Source organism: Rhamphochromis sp. 'chilingali' (assembly GCF_963969265.1).
Source record: "Rhamphochromis sp. 'chilingali' genome assembly, chromosome: 6".
Taxonomy (NCBI): Eukaryota; Metazoa; Chordata; class Actinopteri; order Cichliformes; family Cichlidae; genus Rhamphochromis; species Rhamphochromis sp. 'chilingali'.
Genome location: NC_137933.1, coordinates 33,528,865 through 33,552,117, shown reverse-complemented (window position 1 = coordinate 33,552,117; position 23,253 = coordinate 33,528,865). Strand labels below are relative to the sequence as shown.

At 38.5% G+C, this 23,253-nt stretch overlaps 1 protein-coding gene and 1 long non-coding RNA gene across 5 annotated transcripts; both read right to left on the bottom strand.

The window, feature by feature from the left end:
- Window positions 1-11,462: 11,462 nt before the first annotated feature.
- On the bottom strand, window positions 11,463-12,160 carry LOC308398357. Its single transcript, XR_013971940.1, has 3 exons — window positions 11,870-12,160; window positions 11,742-11,779; window positions 11,463-11,589 (listed from the first exon to the last, which is right to left on the bottom strand). It is a non-coding gene; the product is annotated as an uncharacterized lncRNA (long non-coding RNA).
- Window positions 12,161-13,710: 1,550 nt separating this feature from the next.
- On the bottom strand, window positions 13,711-22,763 carry LOC308398479 (retinoblastoma-like protein 2). 4 transcript variants are annotated; one of them, XM_080885138.1, is made up of 16 exons: window positions 22,622-22,763; window positions 21,864-22,032; window positions 20,458-20,665; window positions 19,697-19,824; window positions 19,125-19,231; window positions 18,850-18,953; window positions 18,526-18,663; window positions 18,264-18,428; window positions 18,067-18,124; window positions 17,857-17,966; window positions 17,601-17,777; window positions 16,944-17,015; window positions 16,571-16,631; window positions 16,119-16,279; window positions 15,842-16,006; window positions 13,711-15,669 (listed from the first exon to the last, which is right to left on the bottom strand). In XM_080885138.1, exons 4-16 carry the CDS (start codon window positions 19,768-19,770, stop codon window positions 15,469-15,471), a joined length of 1,593 nt encoding a protein of 530 aa, XP_080741264.1. In that variant the 5' UTR covers window positions 19,771-19,824; window positions 20,458-20,665; window positions 21,864-22,032; window positions 22,622-22,763; the 3' UTR covers window positions 13,711-15,468. The 4 variants fall into 4 exon arrangements, with proteins under 4 accessions (XP_080741264.1, XP_080741267.1, XP_080741265.1 ...); XM_080885141.1 differs by having other exon boundaries at window positions 19,733-19,824; XM_080885139.1 differs by having other exon boundaries at window positions 21,864-22,038; window positions 22,622-22,742.
- Between the last annotated feature and the right edge of the window lie 490 nt (window positions 22,764-23,253).

Sequence of the window (23,253 nt, the reverse complement as noted above, 5' to 3'; positions counted from 1 at the left end):
TACAGTTAGAAATTCACTGATATTAAGAGATTTCCTTTCTATAGAAATGACTACAACCTCCCATAAATAATGTTGTGTTAAATATGGTTCTCCAGACTGTGGGCTGGTTCTCATAAATATAGTAAAGGGGAACTGTTCTGTTGATTGAGGCTGTTTCAGATACTTGTGCCTCTTTATCTAAACTTAGTCTGATTTGATAATGTTGATAACAGATAATAGATCATGACCACATTATCGGAGAACTCCATGTTCTTCTTGTGGCTAAACTGTCTAGTACAAAATGACTCACAGTATGTTTTTGGTCATTACCATGCTGCAGAAGAAATCTTACACATGCAGTTTTTCATGTATATTTGTTACTGTTGCTCTGTTTAGTAAAATGTTTATTCATACTGCATGAGAATAAAAATAATAATAAAATGAAAGTGAAAGCAAAATGTAATTGGAAAGAAAGGATAAACATTGGATGCTTAGAACAAAATCAAAAGATGCTGTAGCCTGTAGCTTGATGCACTCTACAGTATCTCTGCATGTTCCATTTGAAGTCAAGAGTTCAGAGAATTTTCAAACCCTGATTTAACAGTCCAGGAGGGCGCCAGCATGCACAAAGATTAGTAAAACTGCACTGCTACTTTTATGTATTTGTGATTTGCTCCACTGGCCAGACTCTGTATATGAATGTGTTGCAGCAGTGTTATAAAGTGCAAGAAAACAAGCACTGAGCTGCATTGGTAGTGATGCGTGAATGGCTCTACCTCCTAAGGAGCAAAACAAATGCTGTTTTTCTTTGTTTTTTCCACTTTATGACAAAAACACAACTCAACTCACAAGTGACATCACTCCCAGCTCCAACATCCCACTTCTGCAGTATGGAATTCAGCACCTGACCAGTTCGATCTCCCTAAGCTTAATTGATGGCGTTAATAAAATGTGTAAAATCAGTGTATTTACTTTCCAACACAGATTTAGTATAAGATCCTCATACAGCCCATTTTAATTATAGTAACTCTATTAATTTCTTTCTATTTTTTTGAGTGAGTCCATTGTAACTATTTAGCCTTTAAAGTTGCCTCCACTAGTAGCCAATGACACCCAGTTGAACCTGGATAAGAGGATTAGGCCTCAAGCATTATGGAAATGGTAAAGATCAAAAGAGAACCAGCAATGGTCAGGCTGTTCATGCAGGTAGACTGGTGGAACAAAGCCTTCTTAATTACCCTTTTAATTGCCCCTTTAACAGCATGAATTAGCATTTTAATGATGGGTGTGTAATTAGGGTGGAAAAGGCTACAAGAGCTGCAGGCTGCTAATAATGCCTCTCAGCTCAGAGATCACAGCAACAGGAGACAAGAGCAGCTGCACCTGAGTGCCAACACACACTGCATCACACAGCAAACAATGAACAGATGCTACATACAAACACCCACACACACACACACACACATATTAGAGCTTTCTGCACACACAGATATATGGATTCATATATACAAAAGTTTAGCAGTCACTGGGGTGAACAATTAATGGACATCCAGAAATGAAGAGAACTCAGTAACAAACATTTTCTCACACACGACTGCTTGCCAACTCTACAAACGCCTGATTAAATCATTAAACTGATCATTAAAATAATTACACATCATCAGTCACTACCCTAAACCTGGCAGTTTCTTGTTTGTGTTACATTGTAGTTCTATATTGGGAGCAATGATCATGTTATCTACAACATACAATAACAGACGCACTTGCAAACAGACCACTTAAATACACAGACTCATACGCGCACATTTCGAGCACGTAGCCTATCAGTGCACGACTTACAGAGGATAGCTTTGAGGACCTTGGCAATTACACTATTAACTACAACCTCCCGAGCTTCCCCACTCTCATGTTGAGATGGAAACGATGGTAAAGGATGAGAGTAGTTTTGCTAAAGGCTTTCCAGCTAATTAAAAGACTAACGTTGCTTCCAAATGACCATTAGGATGCATTTGGCTTGTATGCAAAAAAGGCAGAGATGTACATCTCATCGTAACATCGAAACGCAAGTTGAAAGCAGGCACCATCAAACTTGCCAGTGTGTGTATGCGTGTGTGTGTGTGTGTGTATTATTTGTTTCAACAGAAACCTTTACCTGTGTTTACACGCAATGCAAATTGTTCAGCAATCTAATTTATTTACATATGAACAATAACTTAAATCTGCCTGTAGGAGACACAATGCAGGCAGTAATTATGTGACATAATGACGATGTTTGAAAAACAACAGCAGCCACATATCTGATTATACTCTAGGAAGAATATCTGCAGTGCAATAATGGAGGTAGCTACCTAGAAGCTCATTGTAAATTCAAAGTATTCTTTTTCTTTTCCACATAATGAAATATAAATGCGCTCCCTCTTATTGACCCTAGATTTGTATTTTATGAGAATCTTTGCTGCTAGTATTTACATTTAGACACTAATACCATGTTTGTTTGCTTGCAGCTTTTTATTATGTGAAACTTGTAATCAGCCGCAGTCTGAAACCTGCCATTCTTTTCACTTGTCTTATTTGATTGCAGCGTCTTTTTACAAGCAAGTAAGTTTTATTTAGCACTGCAATAGGATTATTTAACCAGCACTTTGGTCTATCATGACCATCTTTGTGTAGTTTTGTTTCTGAGGAAGAGAGAAGGGGTTATTATGCTCTGGACGTTTGTCCTAATTATTTTTCCCACAGATGAGGTTGCATTCCTCATGACCCAATCACGGAGAGGGGATAGCTTGTTATTAACGATCTGAAGACAAACAAACATGCTGACTAAATGGCATCCATTCAAAATAACCTTTTTCTTTTTTTTTCTTTTTTATTTGGCTGTCCTCGCAATGATAAAATTCAAACAAACAAATGTAGAAACACAGCGAGCAAAACAAATAAGAGAATAATCTTAATATTTTTAGCATGAGACTTTCAGCTTTGGAACAATGGAACAGATTTTTCTCTTTTCCCTTGAGGCATGCAGGACTGTGGCATGATGACACAGCGGGCAATAATGCCATTAGCAGACTATTACTGTTATTTGATGTGCATGAAGCAGCCCTTCTACAGATGGTTTAGTAATGTTCAGGGTATTAGGCCTGTTGTCATGGTGAACACAAAGGCTCCAGCAAACTGTCGGGGAAAATTATTGAGATAATAAGCCTTTCTTGTCCTAATGGATTTGTTTCCAGTGATGTTAAATGTTGAACACACATAAGTGTGACAAGCCAAAAACACAAGCCAAACAGACAAATACAAACATTCAGTTGTATTTGCTTTATTATCCTTTTGATATATGGCATACATTAAATATGTAGGATTTCTTAAGTATCCCCATTCCTTTTCTCCCCTTTTGTGGTGCTTGGAAGTCAGTTGCAACGTTAGAACGAGGCCCATTCTGTTAGAAGTCATGTATACTCCACAGACATGTCAGATGATAATGAACATGAGAGCCTGTGAGTGGGGGTCTGTAGTTAAAGACTCAATAGCGGATGGAGTGTTGGATGAATATATTGGCTGTGATATCTGTTTGGTTTTTTTCACAGATATTTGTGGTCAACTTCCTTCAGCTCTGTAAATAACTATCTTGTATGTAAAAGCATATGCTAATGGAAAATGTAGTATGATTTAAATTGTCTTAACCAGCCCATCAAATACTGCTATTAAAGCTGCTGGATTCAGAGATACAAACAAGATGTCCTTTGGTGTCCCTTTATGCAGCGGCTCATGGTCTCACTCCCAACCTTTTACATGTAGCCACTCATTGTTTTCAATTTTAATACATTTGATACTATTAATCGGAACTTTTATATTTTTGATCCAAATCGTGATTTTTTTTAAAAGTAATTTTGTTAAAATGTGGAATGAGTATCCAGCATACATCTTTAGTGACTTTAAAAAACAAGAATTGGGTGCACAAGTTTGAATTTATTTTGAATTTTCTCTAATTCACACAGGATCAAAATGATTGATGTGGGCTGAAATATACAAGCATATAGTATGTATTTTTAAAAAGGTTCCCCACTTTCCCTGCGGGTGGTCTTCAGACCAATTTGTCTTATACTAACTAAGGGGAACTACCAGTTGTAGGTAAATGATTTTGGCCTCGTCAAGCTAAAAGATGTTGCAGAGCCTTTGGCACCAGTTAATAAAAGATTTAGTGAGTATATGTGTTTATTTGAGCCTAAATCTAAACTTTTGATTCTGTGTCGATTAGAGAAAATTCAAAATAAATTCAAACTTGCACCCAATTCTTGTTTCATTGAAGTCATTGTAGATGTATGCTGTACAATCAATCCAGTCTGAGTGAGAAACACATTAAAAACACCAAAATACCATGACATTACTTATGGGCAGGCATTCACACCTCTGATGAGTCATCATACTCTAGATCCTTTTGGGTTCCTGGATGAGTACAATTACAAATCAATGAATTTTTTTTGATTGAGGGTGGCTAACAGCATCGTCAGCATGACCTTGGTTTGTTAAGAAAGGAAAGGCAGTTAGAAAGGCAGTTAAAGTAAACTGGCCTTGTTATCTGAGCTTCTGCAGGCCCTGCTACCATCCTTGCAGTTTACTTTTTGGTACTTTGATTACAAACTCTTTCTGTTTAAGCTAAAATATCCAACCCATAAAAATGAAACAGAATCAATATAGTATGCGGTTAATATTTACCTTCATGAACAACACAAAGCAATAACATGTACAGAATAATCACCAGTGGTATTAAAATCTGTTTAGACAACTCACAAAGCCTATATAGTGACACGCGTTTGCTTTTACACACTTTTTCTTATCAAATTTGATATTTCAGAGAGCTCACTTGTCCACAGTCACAATAGGAAGAGCTGATTCTGCTGAAGGTCACCCTGACATCAGAGCTGAATGAATGACATTTAGAGTACAATTTCCTATTTTTCACCATTTTCTTTGAAAGGAGTTATGCTACGTGAACAGACCATGCATGCGTCCACAGAGCCATACTCGCACACAACCATACAGAAGCCTTTCAGCTGCCGCTAAGCTATTGTATTCTACTACAGTGAGTTACATTAATGACTTGTCCTGTCCCCCGGCCACTTCCTTCCCATCAGATCCCATCAGAATTAAAATATAGACTGATGATTCAAAATGTATTTAAAATTTGAAAATTAATTGATGGTCAAACACTGAAATAGAATATACTCAAAATAAAGTTCTTAGGGAAACACTCTAAAATATTTCTTAAGAGCCTTTGGTTCTCTTCTTAATCCCCAGAAGAATCAAGAAGTACATTAGACATTATTTCAAAAGATTATGTATTATATAAACATTCTCTTTTTGCTTATATAAATTTCCAGAATTATAGCTGGTACTTTTGCTTCTGTTATTAGAAGCTGGTATTTACTTTCTAACCCTGTTGCAAAAGGACATGTCTCTTTGTGCTCCTTTCCAGGATAATCAAGTCATCCTTGTTCACATGCCTCCCTATATCTTTCCCCCAGCACCTTGACCTTTATCTTCAGCTAAATCTTATTTGCCTTCAAGACTTTATAGGGTTTCCCAGTCATTCATAATCTATTTGCAGTGTCCTACAGACTTTTCATTGCTATGACATTTGACAAAAAGCTTAATGGTAAGATATTTCAGTCCCTGTATTTGTTCACCGTTGACTTTTAGTGATTTATTTTGGAAACATTGAGTGCATATGTTGTGAGATGCTTTCCTCGGGTTATGTTTTCCACAGTTTAAGGAAATTTTAGATATATATTTTATCAATCATTTATATTTATGAAGGCAGAGGAAGAAATAAGAAAAAATATTTTTTTAATATGTTACTGTTTACTGTCAAGTTTCAACAGAATGCAACGCACTACATAAAAAAACTGTAGAATTACAATTATTAAGTGTCACAAAATATCGAATATAGTTTATGTACAAAGTATATTTATAATCATGTAAATAATATATAAAAATCTTGGACCTTGAAATTTCTTTCTACACATTTTTTAGGATATTTAGATGCTCATATTTCCAAACTGAAAGTACCCTGGGGAATACCAACACGACTCTGATTTGCTGTCAAATCCACAGAAATAGCTGAATTCTTACCATAAACAGCTTCTAATAAGATCTGGACAATATTATCGACAGCATTTGGAAGTGCTAAATGATATGTGCATTCTAAAGTTTAGTACCATGGATACTGTTTGGTGGTATTATGCACAGTTTCCATTGACAAGAAAAGAAGAGCATAGAGCAGCAGGAATAGGAGAAAAATAGTTCCCAAATAGACATTTCACAGAACTGCAAACAGTGCACACAATGATTCAATGGCTTGTAGAATGACCTTTAACAGCGTTAACTTGAAGTTAATGCTTTCTGTATAAATTTATCAATTTCTTACACTGTTGTGGGTGAATTCAATTGAGGTTTGCAGGGATTTATTTAGGCACAGCTCTGTTGAGGTCAAATACAGCATTTAGTCATTCTGTTGTCGATTTGCTACTGTGCTTGGAATCTCTGTCCTGTTGCATGACCCAAAGTTGACCAATCTTTAGCCGTTGGACAGATGGCCTGACATTTGACTCTACAGTGCTCTGGTGTACAGAAGAGTTCATGGTCGACTCAATGACTGCAAGGTGCCCAGGTCCTTGCAGTCATTGCAGCAAAATAAGCTCAAATCATTACCCTCTCCACCACTGTGCTTGAGAGTTGGTATGAAGGCTTTGTGTTGATATGGTATGTTTGGATTTCACCAAATATTTCCACTTTGGTCTCGTCTGTCCAAAGGCTGTTGTTTTAAAGGTCTTAAGTTTTGTTCAGATGCAATCATTTTATTTTTTTCTCCTGGCAACCATTCTAAACAGGCCATACTTGTTCAGTCTTTTTCTAATTATACTATCATTAACAGTGATATTTAACATACTAGCATGCTAGGTTTTTGTAGTTTCTTTGACCATTGCAACCTTGGGTTAAATTCACTGGGAAGTCCACTCCTGGGAAGATTGGCTGTGCCGAATGGTTTCCGCTCGTGAATAATCTTTCGCACAGTAAAATAATGAACTTTAAATTGTTTGGAAATGGCCTTACAACACTTCCCAGATTGGTGGGGAGCAACAGTTGCTTTTTAAAGATCATTACTGATGTCCGTCCTCCTTGGCATTGTGTTAAAACCCCCCTGACTGCTCCAGACCTACAAACTGCCAAAACGTCTGATATAGAGGTGGTCACACTTACTGATGATCAGTTAATTACGTGCATTTGAGTAACAGCACCTGGCTCCTCTTAATTCCTGTGAAAGAAAATTAGCAAAATGGATGAAGACTGACCTCCAAGATCATGACATAATACTTTACCAGGTTTTGCATCATTTGTCACATAAAGTAGATTTAATGAAAGAAGACAGAAGGAGAGCCCAAATTCAAAGTCTAGTTGCTCTTGCAGGACCCAAAACCTGCAGCGAAAAGAAAACAAAAATGGATGAGAAGAAAATGTTGGACTTTTCTGAAGCTGTTTGTTGTGGAATTCCAATTTAGTTCCACTTTGTTTCTAAATAGTGTGCTCTTCGCTGAGCAGAAGGGTGCCATGGAATTTGAGACAACCATATCTTAGTATTTAAAAAAAAAAAAACAACTGCAGAAAATGTTGTAAATGAACTGTTAATTTAATGTGTCAGCTCTTCAAATATACTCATTTCCCCATTAAAAAACAACAAAAATGTTTTTAAAAATATAAGGTGATGGAAGCAAGTCCATATCCAAATGGAGCTGTTACAGGAATTAAAATTTGCAGGTGTGATAATGTTTGTGTTGTGAGACAATGGCATGTTTGACAGCCCACTTTTGCATCCTTTAAACAAGCACCACCAACTCATGAGTGTCAGATGACATACATGCGATTTTGTGTGCATTTATGTACCTTGAAATATTTACTTGCATCCTTGGTGTGCATTTGCCACAAAAGGTTTGAAAACCGATAGAATGGGGGTTTGCTACCAAACATTTGGGTTTAAAACCACATTATTTCTCTATAAAATAACATGTTTCTCAACAACTCTTCTTCTTTTGTCCTTTAGAGCCGATGGACTCAGGACCTCATTTATGATCTGCTTCTAATACCTGCAATCGGTAGCTATGGTGCAAGCTTCCTTGATATCTTCCTTAATGTGGTTTCTCACGTTGTCTTTAACGCCGACTTTTGCAACTTCTGTTAGGCTGGTCTTTTGCACCACGGGAGCTTGGGATCACGGGTATCGGCCCGTGATCCCAAGTACTTAAATTTGTGAACCTGAGCCTTGAGATGATGGTTGTTGTGATTTGACACTGCATAAATAAAACTGAATAGAATAGAAGTGAATTGGACTTTAGCCTGTATGAGTATGCATGAGTTCATAGTGATTCCAAAAGAGGTGTCCGTGTCTGTGAATATTGAACTATCACCAGCAAACATCAAATGAGTTAGGAAGCCATCTTCCCCAAAATTGGACTCCAGTGTTCAATTTTTCTCCTTTATAAGAGGTTTGGAGAATAGTTTATGAGTCACCTTTACTAGTTTAAACATATTTGAGAGAAAATAGTTTTTGGTTTTTTGTATTTAAGTGGAAGTGTAATAGTAATATTTGCCTCATCTGTAAGAGATGTCATAGTTTGATATAACCAACACAGTGATATATTGGCTAAAGAACCTGAGAGGACTTGTGCTTTGATATGATAATATGCACTACCTCGTTTAGATGTGTTGAACCAAAGATTCAAGCACAGTAAAAAACAAAAACAAACAACAAAAGCACTTCTTTAAGATTCCTGATTTAAACATCCTTGTTTACGTCTGGTATCACATAATGAGGCACTCTGACATCCTAAATGTATAAATTCATCTACCGCCACGTTTAATGCCTTGAAATGCAGTTGATTGATTCAAAAACTATGTTGGCATTATTTCTGAGCGTTTTCCCAACTTTAGTTTTAGTTCCCAAACTTTTACAATTCATGGTTGCAGCTTTTTCTCTTCACACTTGTTTCTGTGGGCATTATCAAGCGGAGCAATTTGGGACACACGAACAGATAGATGTCAGACCCGGAGACTTCTAGCTTTATTATACTTGGAGAAAAATTATTGTTTTGGTTTTTTTGTGTATGCCAAATGTACCAGTGTTGGGGGTCTATATTACGTCTTCAAATATAGATTAAACCAAAAACGTGTTATATTTCTGATATGAAGTCAAAGTGGGTTGCTCATTGAGAAAGTCTTAGCTATTTTTATACAATCAGCTGTTTACGAACCAGCACTCCAAAGGCCTCTGGGATCAGATGGTAGTGACAAGTTCTTAACAATGTTTTTTTCTCTTTTTTTTGAAAACACAAAATAAAGAAAGCCATAGCCCTCTAAACAACCAGAAACATGTTCTTGCACCACACTGTGAATAGGATGGTCTCTGTAGCCTGCAGTTGTGAGGGTGGAGGAGGAGGAGGAGGAGGGTGCAGGCTGGTTGGAATCAGTGACATTCTTCAAGGCCAGTGTAAGATTAAAGACCAGGGCTGTCGTGCCTCTGATCATATATTCACAAAAGATACCCTGTGAAGAACACATCTTTAAAGAGAGGCTGGCTGAAAATAACACCACTACTTGTGAATATTTGTGGCAGGGTATTATACATATCATATAAATGGTCTATTACTGAGTAAGGCGCTTACAAACCAAATACTTTTTGTAACTTGCCCTTCTCATTTTTTCGCCCTCTCGTTTGGCACAGTTGTGTGAGCAGCTGCCTCCAGTGGCATGAGTTTGTCCTCTGTGATTTTTTTATGTGTGTAAAAATCACAGATCCTAGATTTGGATTTAACTGAAAGACTTTGCAGTCTCTCTAGCTCTATTTTTTCTGATCGCAATACCTCCAACATCCTAGCATTGTGGCATTGAGCTTAAAGAGCACTGATTAAAAAAAGCTAACAGCCTTGGGCACAGTGTGCAACCACAAGCATTTATGCAGAAATGAAAAATGTCAATAGTGCTTCCTTCCATAATATTGCCTATTTCTCCAGCACATAACACTGGCCTGTGACTCATGAACATAAATTCAGTGCACATAGTATACTAAACCGAGTAATGATTAATATAACTTTCATCTTGGGTTTGCTTCACTTGGTGTGGCCTTGAGCTTTTTTACAGTCATGGCATAGTGGAAAAATGTAATGGCTTGCTATTCTGCATGTCCTTCAAATAAAATATTTCCATAATGGATTCTCATTGGTAGATATATATACATAGACTGCACCATAAGCTTTGCCCTCTTTGTATCTTTCACAAGAGAGTTAATCAAAAACTCTGCTTGATCTCACAGCCCCTGGAAAGCAACAGCAAATGGCTGTTAAGAAGTATTAATATAATAATCAAGCGTTTCAGGTTGCTCTTAATTCAATTGTCTCTCTTAACATTTCCCAGCTATGTCAATCAATGTGCCTGCCTTGTCTTTAAAGCAACAGAGGAGTTATCCATTCCGGCACCATTAAAACATCAATGTCTCATTTCTGCTAAATGGCAGAGGAAAGATAATTGGCATGTGTGCATGCATATTAATTAACTGATAATGAGACGATAAGGCCCCCTCTTTATCTGCAGGTGTGGAGCCACTAATCAATTGGCAGTGAAATGGGGTAAAAATGCGCTTCTTTTATCCCACTACTGAAATTAAAAACCTATTTAGTACCACGTTTTCCAACAAAGTGCTTTTCATTTATCTTCTCCGGCGCATTATTCAATCACACTTTCCATTTGTATAATGGTAATATTTTCATGTAATTTCCCACTGCCTCTGAGATGGGTATTTTTGATATGGCTTTGTAAAATGGCTATTCCATTCCAGCTCCATTCACTGGTAATAAACTTACAACCTATATTTCAGATTAAATGTCTTCAGCAAATGGAACCAGCCTCAGACGTCTCACAGCAGCGGGGGAAGATCGCTCCTGCTCCCTGGTGGCGGCAAAGGGAACTGTTTCCCCTGTCTCTATGCCCCCTGGTGGCAAGGAACATAAAGTTCTGGAAGGTCTTCTCAATCCAGCTCTTGGCAGCAGTTTGTTATTTGTTGTATAAAGACTGTCCAAATGAACACCGGTAGCAGCCCTCTCATATGCAGAGCATCCCATCTAGCTGAAAGCTGCAAGGTACACAGAGCTAGCACATAAGTTGACTGTCTTAAAGAGTTGCTGCTTTAGCCTACAGCAGTATTGGAAGCATTTAAAAGAGAGTGTTGTAACTATCAGCTCTGACCAGAGGTGTGTGAGTGCAAGTAAAGAGGAGAAGAGAATGAAAATAAATGATTGTGAAAAAACAAAGCAAGGTACGCCGCAGGAAACGACGCCTAAAAAAGAACATAAAGGCAACAGAGGTTCAAGACAACGCAATGTAATACTCCAAACGATATATTTATCACAAAATAGTTTCTAGACTTTGACAATAGGAGTCGGATTTCTAGAGAAGTGTGCGTATTTGATTATGTGTGCCTGGCCCAGATGACAGACGTTGATGGACAGTAGTGCAGCGTCGCCTCATCCTGCTTACAGGTCCTCCTTCACCCTCGGACAGGCCAATCTGTGCACACACCAACACAGACACCACAGAACGCTTCTCAGTCACCATGCAGCCCATTTGTCACGTCAAACTGCTTCAGAAAGACACGGCGGTCAAGTTACAGAGGTAATTGTATCAAAGTGACCCCTATGCAATGGTCATAGATTGCTTACTTTACAGAGAGGTGCTGTATCCTTGTTCATTGATAGAACTAAAAGGAGAATGAAAGGACATAGTCAGGTAATAACTAAAAATCTTAAAGGCAGATTATGAATAACATTTAAAGAAAAAATGTTCTTACAAGAAGAAGAGTTAGGTTCGGTGTAAAGGTGGCGCTCAGCTGGAACTCTTCGTTTTTTCATCTTTTTCTTTTGTTCCATTCGTTTCCTCTGCAGGCGCCTGCTTGGTGGAAGTGGCAGTTTTCGGCCTGTCCTCTGGCTTTTCAGAAGGGTCAACCACTGTGGCCCCCCTACTTGTGTTGCAGCCCATGATTTTTCAAAATTTGAGAGTGTGCAGCGTGTCGTTCAGCTGATGGTTGTCCACAGGAGTATGAAGTGTCAAAATCCTGGTCGTCACCTTAAAACTTGTGTGTTGTGGGCTCAGGTGCATTTGTTCTCCATGGCAACTATATGACTTCCTGTTGTGTTAACTTTGTTGGTTTATTTTACAGTCCTTTGTCTGTTGTATCACATTGCCTTTTTGCAAATACATCCCTAAGCGACAGTGGTTGAGAATTAACTCTGAAGCAAAACATGGTTACTGATAAACACTGAAGTGGGCTGTGTGTCAATCACAGAGTAGCTATGGTTACTGACTTTTCCACAGTGGAAAAATTTGTGTTTTGATTCCCTTGGAGGAGTTTTAGCCATTGTCATTTCACAAAATCCAATTTACATCAAACTTTATAGAGCAGAAAGAAACAGGTGTAAAAGTCAACAACTTGTGATCAGAAACGTTAGAATTTAAAAAAAATCTTCTTTTTTTTTTTAGATATTGGATCTATACATGACATGTTTCTGAATTATCTTTTTGTGAAGTGTCTTTCAAACTCTTTGAAAATTGGTTTAATTTACAGGTTAAAGTGGTTAATTTGCATTGTTGTAAAGTTTACAGTATTGTGATATGCTGGATGGTGCAGAGCAGGCTGTGGTGTGCACGGTCACTGGGAAGTTAAGAATGTCAAGGGTGGCCGACATTAAATTAAATTTAAGGGGATGATGCTGTTTAGATTCATTCACTAAATTTGACCTTATATACTAGCTTTATTGTGTCTAGGGGTTTGCTCATATCTTTCTATATTTAACTGCCTAAATCCACAAAGACCAGTAAGCAACTGGTCCTATTCTGGACACAGTAAACTCTACTGGAGCTAACCACAGGAATTCTTACGTTACGTATTTCTAAGTTATTCCGTCGCTGAAGTGCTACAGCTGAGGGTTACCCCACCTTTGAAATCGCACGTTAACTCTCGATGTAACACAACATAACAAAAAGGAAAGAGGCAGTATATTGTGGTGCTATTCAGGAATAGCACAAATTAGTTACCAATTAAATTTTTCAAGGACGCAGATTAAATTAGCAAAATAAAAATCTCCACAAACAGAACTGCGGCTGAACTGAAATTTGAAAAATTCTATAGAAATAGAAAGGCATCTGTTCCATTGCCAAACCCTAGTTTTTTACATGATGTTGCACTGGTTGGCAGTGTTTCTTGGAGGTTTCTGGTCCTCACTGGGTGAAATTGGTTGCAAAGAAGGCGCTGCACTGAACTGGTTGGGAAATAGACATTTTTCCTAGCAACAGGTAGTTGACAGGATGTCACTGACTAATCTGTAGGCCTGCATGACTGGGATATTAGCAATCATTTTCCCAGCGACTGCCACTAACCTCCAACCATTTGCAATCAACTGAGGACTGCTCATTTCCCCCCTTCATGATGGGTTGTTTGCTGAGGGGTTCACTTGATCCCACATTATTAATTGTCATCAAGTTAAAATCTTGTGGTTAGTGGTCACGTGTCTTCAAAAGCTCGGTAATACCTACTTATTGTTAAACTCAGATTTAAAGAAACTTTGTTGCATCAGCAGATGATAATAAAGCCAACTTCTGTCAACTGACACATGTATCATTCTGCGCAATAAATCTCAAAAGCAAAACACTTTTCTGTTTGGAAAAGAGCTTTAATAAAATCACCATGCAGTTTTTGATTGATGTCCTGTTGAATCAGCTGTGATACTCAGTCTGTAATAAACGGTGGCTAAAACTGCTGACTGGATTTTTAAAGATTTATTGAGACTGAATTTGTTTTAGCTTCTACATTTATGTTGACCAGTGCAAGTTTCTGCTACTGTAACAGCACTTTTCATTTATTATTTTTGCAAAAGTCTTACTTTAGTTTATCCTCAATAGTTTTGCGATAAGTTGAATGTAAAAACAACTTTAAATTAATTTAGAGTGGTATGCATCAAACCCCTAGTATCACCAATATGCAGTCAGAATCAAATCACTTCAAACTTCAGTATTCATGCAAGTCATAGACTGGAGTTAATGTTAGTATGTACACTCAAAATTCCAAAAGTAAGTCAAACATAAAAAACAGATCAGTCTAGTGAGAACAAATGAGTACATCCTCAAATTAATCACACAGGGCCTTCAAATATGGTGTCAGTTATTAGACTCTTCTTAGAGAGTAATAAGTCTTATTTTAACCTCAGACATCCAGGGTTTGGTGTTCCCCAGTTAATTTAAATCAATAATTCTGCAAATCATCTAAAAAAAATCTTGTAGCTAAATTTAGCTAAATTTAAAAAAATAAATAGCTGCCAAATTGTCCATAATGGGTTGTCTCAGCAAATTATGCAAGTCTCCAAAGACCCCAAGCTTTCATCAGAGGATCTGCGGTGAACTCTTTGTGTTGTAAACAGTGCAAAAACTTGACCTGCATAACAGGAATGCCCAAAACAGCAAAGCTGTATTTTTATAGTTAACATAAAGGCAAAGACCAAGGCTACTAAGGCACATCTAACATAGCCATGATAACAGTACGTGTGTGGATATATTATGGTTATGGGAATGCTTTGCTGCCTCTGGGACCTGGCAATTTGCAGTCATACAACTATGAAGTGAGAATGAAATTTAAAATATGCTTTAAGATAACCTTGAGTTGAAATCTTTCAACAGGACAGTGATGAGCATGCTGGAAAATCCACCAAAAATTGAGTTTAAAATGTTCATTGAAACATTTAAAATAAATAAAACATTTTGCATACATGTAAAGGTACCATGTTATTATTATTATGTGAGATTTAAGTCATTAAGATAACGAACTATAATTATATAAATGTTCTAATTATGCAAAAATGACTAAATCAAAATTTTGTTTTGTTATATTAGCTTCAGAGGCCTAAGTTACACTTTTTTTTAACAGAATTGTTAAATTTGTGCAGAAAAAAAACTTTTTGCCCAAATGTCTATTGGATGCATTTGTGGATACATTTATGTTTTCATATTACTGTAAATATTAATTCCTGTGGATGCAGACAAACACTAACTAATCTGCCTTTTAGTTGCTAAAGTCCTGTCTCAGTCCTTTTTTTTATCTAAGAAAAACTCACTGGGCACTTTGCAGCCTTGTCTTTCTTTAAATTCATACAATATCATGAAGGACACTTCCATCAGGCAGCAACCCAGGATGACCAGTCTTCTATTACTGTGCTGGGGATAAAGTGGCTTATTCACAGACCTTCACACATGACTTATGGTATCAGAAAAAAAATGGTTCCAAACAAAAGAGCCAAGCAACGGAAATTTAGTCCTTTGAGCTGACAGAGAATTTGTCAAGAAGTAAATGTGTGCTTTACTTCCATCGGAGTGGAGGTTAGGCCTGTTAGCTGGAATAAGCTAGACCTGGTCCTGGTTCATTCTTGTAATGCGATCATTGAACACATTTCTCAGTCGTCTCTGCCAGGCTGACTGCCCATCCAAACGAAGCCTCTTGGCTGAGGATCCATCTCCTTCCTCATCTCTATCCAGTGATACCGCGTAGCATCGCATGTTTGGTGACCTGCCCGTTTTGATCATGTTGTTGATCTCACGCAGAAGCTGTGAACAAAAGGAAAATAATATTCTACTGTGTGCGAGCAAAGTCAACCATTTTTATTCACTAAATCATTTCCAAAATAGGAATGTAAAATGTATTCAGCCTAGATTGTACCCCAACACACAAAATTTTTTAAGACAATCATGTGAAAACAAAAACACTATATCCACACACCTCTGGAGGACTTGAGTTGAAGTAGTAGCAGAGCCCAGTTCTGTGAGGGGAAGGGGTTTCTGTGTTGTATGGTGAAATGGAGATGGACGGGCTGTTGGACAGCTGATAACAGCGAGGAGATGCTTTCCACTGTCGAGGGTATGGAGACAAAGGAGGGGTGTCTCGCTGGACAAGAAATGAAGTGTAAGCATTACATGGAAAATAAACATTTCCCATTTTTACTGAGTTCTTAGTTTTGTGACGTCAACTCAGAAAAAAGAAAAAAATGTTCACTTACTAATGAGGTTTGAGCAAACTGTTTGGCAAAATGCTGCATCTTTGTCGTGTAGACCTGGTTGTAAAAATGGATGAGATTGCCCCGTTCCTCCTGCCCAGGTCTTGGATAATGTGTTGATGGTGTGTTGGGGGTTAGGATAGTGCTGCTGTGCTTTCCGGTATCTATAATCAACAATATAATAAAAAGTTACTTATCACTGTGGAATTACTCTGGGATAATGGATATAATGCAGGTAAAATGTTGTAAGTGAATCATTTGGTAACTTTGGTAGCATGCATTACACATATAAAGCTACGATGGCAGTGAGGGCAATGTGTAGTCCCATTTTCAATACTTATTGGGACGCATTATGTACATTACTGTAATTACAAGGCTATTTTGTAAGTGTGTTTTTTAAAACAGGTGTTCCATAATATTTAAAATATGACTTTTTTATTTAAAAGCTTTCTTACTGATTTTTTTAATGGTAGAATTTTCCTCCATCCTTTCTGAAATCAGCACGTTTTTGCAGACCTGCAGATAGAAACGGTAAATGCTGAAACAAGTGCTTTGAGTTGTTACTGTCAACCTGCTAACCTCCTTGCAAGACTGAAATGCTCATGTAAAGCAGGTATAATGATATTGTCACAGTTATTTAAAAAATGTACCTGTTAACATTAAAACATTTGATGATAAACACAAAACAGAATGTCGCTAAAACTGATGGAATCTTGGAATAAGTGGGCCCAGCTGATACACGTTTCAACCTGTATCGCTATATTTTGTTAATTCACAGCTGTATACTAAAGACAGCAAAAAATAAAAACCAAAATAAAAGAAACTTACACTTTTGTTGGCACGTGGCTGTGACTTGTAGCATTTCATTATCTGTTTGAAGGGTATCTCCATCTTGGTAATCTGTAAAGGCAAATGCCACCACTTAACTGCTGAGTATGTGTTTTCCAATGAAGTCCATGCATTACCAACATGGATTCTTTTTAGGATTACAAATACAGTTTTCCTTTAATTTCATGTCAGTGAAAAGCGATAAAAACTTTTTCAGCTGTCAAGTGCCCTCACAACAGTCTTTAATTTTATTTAAACACCAAGTAGTTCTTTTCCATAAAACTGTAAATCTGTATACCTCCCTGAAGGTTTTACTTCTCCGTGGTCAGGGTGGACTCAATTTGGGGCAGGTGTCCAACATCAGAGGTCTAAGAAGTCTGGCCATTCTGATTTACTGTGGCTTTGATTTACTGCACCGTCTCTCTGTTTGCTGTTCTCCCTACCTACATCTTGCTGGTACTGCATTAGTCATCATCTGCAAAATGCTGGTATATCTTAGCCCACCCTGAACATTTAAATGTATTCCTCACTCCCTAAGAATTGTTTAAAGTTTATTATTCATCTTCTCTGAGACAACCACTTGCATTTTCCAGTTGCATTGTCTTGCATTATTTTAGCAGATTCTGGTGGGTTTTAATAGTATCTTTTAAAACCCACCTTTGCTATGATGTAGATAGCACACATGAGCAGTTGGTCCAGGTGACGGTCTTCCATTAGACAAGAGCAGTGGACCAAGGAATACTCAAAGCAGGTCCAGATCTTTAATCGCAGCTCATCAGATATTTCCAGCGTGGAACACAGCTCCCTCAGACGCTTGGCCATCAAGCTGTAAACCTGAGATAAAGACAGACATGACCACACTAAACATGCCATATAACAACAATGGCAACTGTACGCATGATATAGAACTGACCTTCCGAGCAAACAGATGGAGGGAGCTGCATCTCTCTTGTCTGTTTATAGCTGATGGGGAACACTGCTGCTCTGTCCTGGCTGAGTGGTTCATCCCCAAACTGACATCTACTGGCAAAAATAGTTTACCACTCAATCTATAGTAATAGTGTAAACAGTTTGCAGGGAATGGTTTTATTTAAAATGAGTCTTTAGTGCACTGTGTTAATACCTCTCGGCACACCTGGATCCGTTTGCATTGGACCTTCAAGCCTATTTGGATGCATTACCTACATTTGACACAAGGCAAAACTCTCATTAAAACCCGAACTGCTCAAAGAAAAATTTAATTGCTTTGGATATGTTATAAAATTTCCAAATATTGATCATTTATGATGTCAGGCAAAGAGTATTTGTGTTATTCCAAACCTGCTGGCAGGTGGGCATATGGCCCTCGTTGGGTGTGATTTCATCCCACAGTGGTGAGTCGCTGATCCAAGCCAAGTTCTCCAAAACCTTTTCTTCCACTTGGATGAGGTGTGTGACCACATAGTGAGGCAAGCCTGACCCAACCCGCCAAACAGGCTCAATCACCTGTGAGAACAAAGAAAAACAAAAGAGGGAGCATTCAAATCACAGACTAAATGTTACTGTATCACTAAGTGTACAGTATATGGCAAAAACAAAGTACCTTCCAAAAGTGGTATGGTTCCAGTTTGAGGATCTGAAGGAGCAGCGGGAAGTCACATGGTAAGCTGTTTGAGGTTACAGCGATCTCCAAGCAACAGGCCACCAGACAGCGCTGGAAAAGATCATGCTCCAAGATGCCCTGCATCAAACACACCTGTTTTACATGCATTACAAGCACCAGCTGCTTTACTTCAAAGATGACTCAAAATAAATAAAATACATAAGTTATGAGATCACAGGTGCTGTGAGACATTTATCTGTGACTGCTCAGTTAATATGGTCAAAGCTCAGTTCCATCTTTGGCCACCAGATGGCGTGCACTTACTGAGATGTCACTGAAGCCCAGCCTTTTCCTCTCTTGACTGATCAGGCTCTCCAAGATTCTGTGATACCAAACCCCTGCCTCGTAGCAGCACTTTGCTGCCAACTCTGTGAACAATATTAGATAGATTATTTTTTGGCACGTATCAACAACACGGGCTTTATTCCAGAATTTCACACCTGCTATCAAAAGACAGCCTGCTCTCTAATCATAAGAATTTCGGCTATCAACCAGATACACGCTGAAGGCCACATTCCACTGTAAAATCATCACTGTACCTTTGGTCTTCTCATTTCCCTCGTCATCCCTGTAATGCTGTAGAAACATTTGCAGCATGCATTTCAGTCTTGTTTCAATCGCCTCAGTCGAATCTCTGGAGCAAGCCCTGAATCCAAGGCATCGTCACAGAAATTTGAGCAGCACAAAAGGAAATGGAAAATGTAATTCAACAATATTCTGCCATTGGCATAAAGTGGAGGTGTAAGTTCTAAACTGTAAATGAAATGCCACACGTGTGTTTTTTAAAGCTCTTGCTTACAACAGTAGAAACTATATTAAAGAATTCCCAGTACAGAAACTTTATCAGCTCTGTGTGCTTACACATTATTGATCTTGACCACACCCTCAGTGCCTTTTAGCAAAACACCAGATGTTAACTACACTATGTAGCTGTTAAATTGATCTAGCCACATTTATACAGTGTGTGAGGCAGACTGATGAAAGATCTGAGGCGCGTTGTGCTTTATTGCAGCTATTAGTGCTGCGAGTATCAGTATCAGGTTGACATACACACAGCCTACACAGATAAACACTGTGTGAGTCAGTAATGCTTTGTAACTGCAGGGCTAACCTCAACATTGCGATCAGACAGTCACTAGGGCCAAACCTTGGCTTTCCCACAATCCCCTGTGGCACAGTTGCCATGGTGACCTCCTCACTCACACAGGATGAGAGTCAGAGCAGGAATCAAATGGACACCTAAACATGGAGTGAAAAAAATACACATTTTGTTTACAAACTAGAGGTAACTTTGCATGAATCATAATTGAAAATATTAGCTTGTACGAGGACCTGAGGCATAGGCAGACTAAGCAGCTGATTATCACACACCAGATAACTGCATCATCATCAGTGTCAACTAATCATTTTCATTCTAAATGGCTCAACGTGGTTCTCTATTGGACGGTGTGCTGGCAGACCATAGCGAGCTGCAGTGAGTGTGTTTTGCCACAGGGAGGCAGTGTCCAACATTTGTGGTACAATCAATGTGTGTGCGACTCTTGCTTGCGCTGTTGTTGGTCTGTGCAAGTCACGATGTTACAACATACAAAGTACTGAAGGAAAACCAAGTGTTAGAAATATTCAAAAGCGTCCACTGCAGACCCTTGTCTGCTTCAATTCTGTATTTTTGAGCTTTGATGAATTTTGGCACTTTTACTGTTCCACTTTCACCCCCATTCTTTTCCAGTTGGCTTGTCCACCAATCAGCAATCACCTTACATCCAGTTGAGCTACTTACTATTTTAGAGGATCATGTTTGCATAGGTTAAAAACCCCTCACTGTAGGCAAATAACTAGAAAAATACACGCAACCTTTTGACAACGACTAACCTAAAAGCAACTGAACGGGGCTGTGGCTCAGGTGGTAGAGTGGGTCCGCTACTAATTGGAATTCCAGGGAGGGATGTCCGGTGTTGTGCGCATGCGCAGAAACAACGGGTAGGATGGTTTGCCAGGTAGGACGGATTCCCAGAACACCGGCTCCTCCTGGTCATGTGTCGAAGTATCCTTGTGAAAGATACTGAATCCCAACTTTCATCTGTTGGAGTGAGTTTGTGAGAATGTTAGATAAAAGTACGTAGGAACACATAAAAGCACTGCATGATTTTGTGTGACTGGATGAATTAGACTTTTAGTAGAAAGTGTTTTGAATGTTCAAATTAGTAAACGGTACTAAATAAGTACCAGTCCACTTACAGCTACACTGCTATAAAGCTAGCTGTTTGTTAATGGACTGCAACAATTGTGTCTCAAAAAAAATAAAATAAAACCACACTTTTAAGCCTGTTAATGGACAAATGGAGAATATATAGTTAATACTGACTGGTGATGGATTTTACTGGGAAGGGTGCCCAAAAGCCAGCTTATTTACAGAAACGTCAAACTATGGTCTTACACCTGGAGTTTTATATTTGCTGCTGCCTTTCTTGTTATGGATGCATTAGATGGCCTGGTGGTCTTGTTGACAGCACCACTTTCCCACTCTGTTCATTTGCCTTTAGTGACTCATGTGTACTTCCTGCTCTGAGGCAGCTGTGAATAGTCACTTTTGTTCCTGTGCACCTCACATACTGAAAACCTAAGAAAAACATCTCAAACTCAGTTTCCCTGTGCAGGGCAACTGTCAATTTGGCAAGTCGTGTAACAACAAGAATATTTTAGATGCCAGAGAAGACTCATGAGGAAATAATAAGTTAAATACTGAACCATCCTTGGGTCACGTGAATAATAATGGTGGATAATGTTGACTGTTAATCTCTAAAAAGTGTGTTTCAAAGCATGGTTCGATCTGCTGAGAATTGAATACTCCGTCCCCTCGCGGTAAAGTCCCCTCTTCTTTTTACAGTCTCTTTGTGTGCTACCACCAGCCTGAACGAGACTCTGTTCCTCTAACCATTCTCACATGTGCTGTTTATTACTGCCTGTGCTGAGTCAGTCTACAATGACTGCGGATGACACTGTAGGTGGATAAGAAGCAGTTTTGCTCAAAAATGTGCCATAAGGTTTTCAGAGTAGAGCACGTCACACTCAACATTACTATTGTGATTTCCTAATATTTCCTTTCATGTGGCTATACTTTTCCCCCCACTAACAAGACAAAATCAGAACCAGAATTAGTTTAATTCTGACCTTTTGCTTAATCTCCAACATAAGGACATTTCTATATACTTTTGTGATCATTGCAGCTTAATGGATGCCTTTTGATTCTCTGTGTTCCAGATTTGCTCACAACTTACTGTTCGTGTTGGTTGAAGCAGCAGCTGTCTGATGCGTATTCCATGTGGTGAGGTAAAATGGCAAGAAAAACTCTCATCGTGCACTCCAAATTTTAGTCCAAATGCTGATATCAGTCCAATGGCATCTTAAAACATCAAGTTGTGTCTCATTCTGACGGACTTCCAGCTGCTGCATCTCAGAAGAGACAAACAGGAAGTTGGAAGCATCAATATGCATGCAGCTTCTCATAAATATGAATCACACCCTATCTTGTTATCTTTAGCAGGAAGATCCTGGAAGCACGGTGTCGATTTAAAAACACCACAGATGTGTTTTCTGCATGTTTGTTTGCTGTTTTAATTTTGCTAAAAGCTGGCACAATATCTAAATCACACCCATTTCCTGTTTCCTCTGGACTGGACTCCACTCAAGTCAACTCACATGCAACTCATGCTAAGTGAAAATAGGCCTACTTTCACTTTCTAACATGTGCTAGTCCCTTAAAGAGAATTAAACTAAACATTGCCTTTATCTTGGTTTATAATCAGACTTTGTTATTCAGTGCATTAAAGCCTGCTGAAAAATAGCTATATAGATGGTTAATGTGTGCAGAGGATTCTTTTATTCTGCAGCTTTTAGGAACACTGAAGCAGATCGTGTAACTGTTGCATTTTACTCCAAATAGTCAGCTGACTTCCAGTGCAGTTTATTATCTCTGTGGAACTTTCAACGTAGCTCAAGAAAACAAAACTCATAAACCAGGATCAAAGTCACTCACCAGTGTCAGTGGCTCTTCTGGGATGGTGTTAGGTCAAACTGACAGACTTCTGCTCTTAAAAATCTCTCCTGTGTGTTTGTCTAGTAGCAGCAGAGCAATGCCGCATGATTCAGTGCAGCCAACCTGCTGCTCTGCAGGGTGAGGAAGTTCAGCCCATTGGCCTCTCACATTAGACAAGCCTCAACTTGTCATCTGGTCTGGTTGCTAAGATAAGTGCCAAACAGCAGTAGAAGCAGTTAAACAGGTCACTGAGCACCACCCTGAGGAGAAAAGAAGGACTTGCAGTGAAGAAAGGCCCTCTGCTGCAAGAGTTTGGTATGTAGCCTTGTTCATTTCCAACATTGCTGGAACAATATGGGCACTAGAGTTCTGTGTCTACTAACGTTTATGCAGTGTTTATGTGCAAATGGATCCATTAAATAAGCAGTAAATTGAATATTTAAAAAAAAAAATCACAAGGAAATATGTAATTGTTTTTTTAAGAAAATACTTGGGAGTGAAATAAATTATCAAGCCTCATCTAGAATATTAACAACAAAACTATGTTTTTCCTACTGCATTATTTCAGTCACACATACTTACCTGTTGTGTCTTTGCTCTACGGCCTAACAGTTTGGGTGCTCACTGCTTCA

Bases quoted from the DNA above. Each gene is read 5' to 3' on its own strand.
- LOC308398479 (XM_080885138.1), bottom strand. From the start codon at position 19,770: ATGGCAACTGTGCCACAGGGGATTGTGGGAAAGCCAAGGTTTGGCCCT. The intron at 19,232-19,696 runs GTTAGCCCTGCA...CCTTGGATTCAG, and splicing joins TGTCTGATCGCAATGTTGAG to GGCTTGCTCCAGAGATTCGA. The intron at 16,007-16,118 runs GTAAGTGAACAT...TTTCTTGTCCAG, and splicing joins AGTTTGCTCAAACCTCATTA to CGAGACACCCCTCCTTTGTC.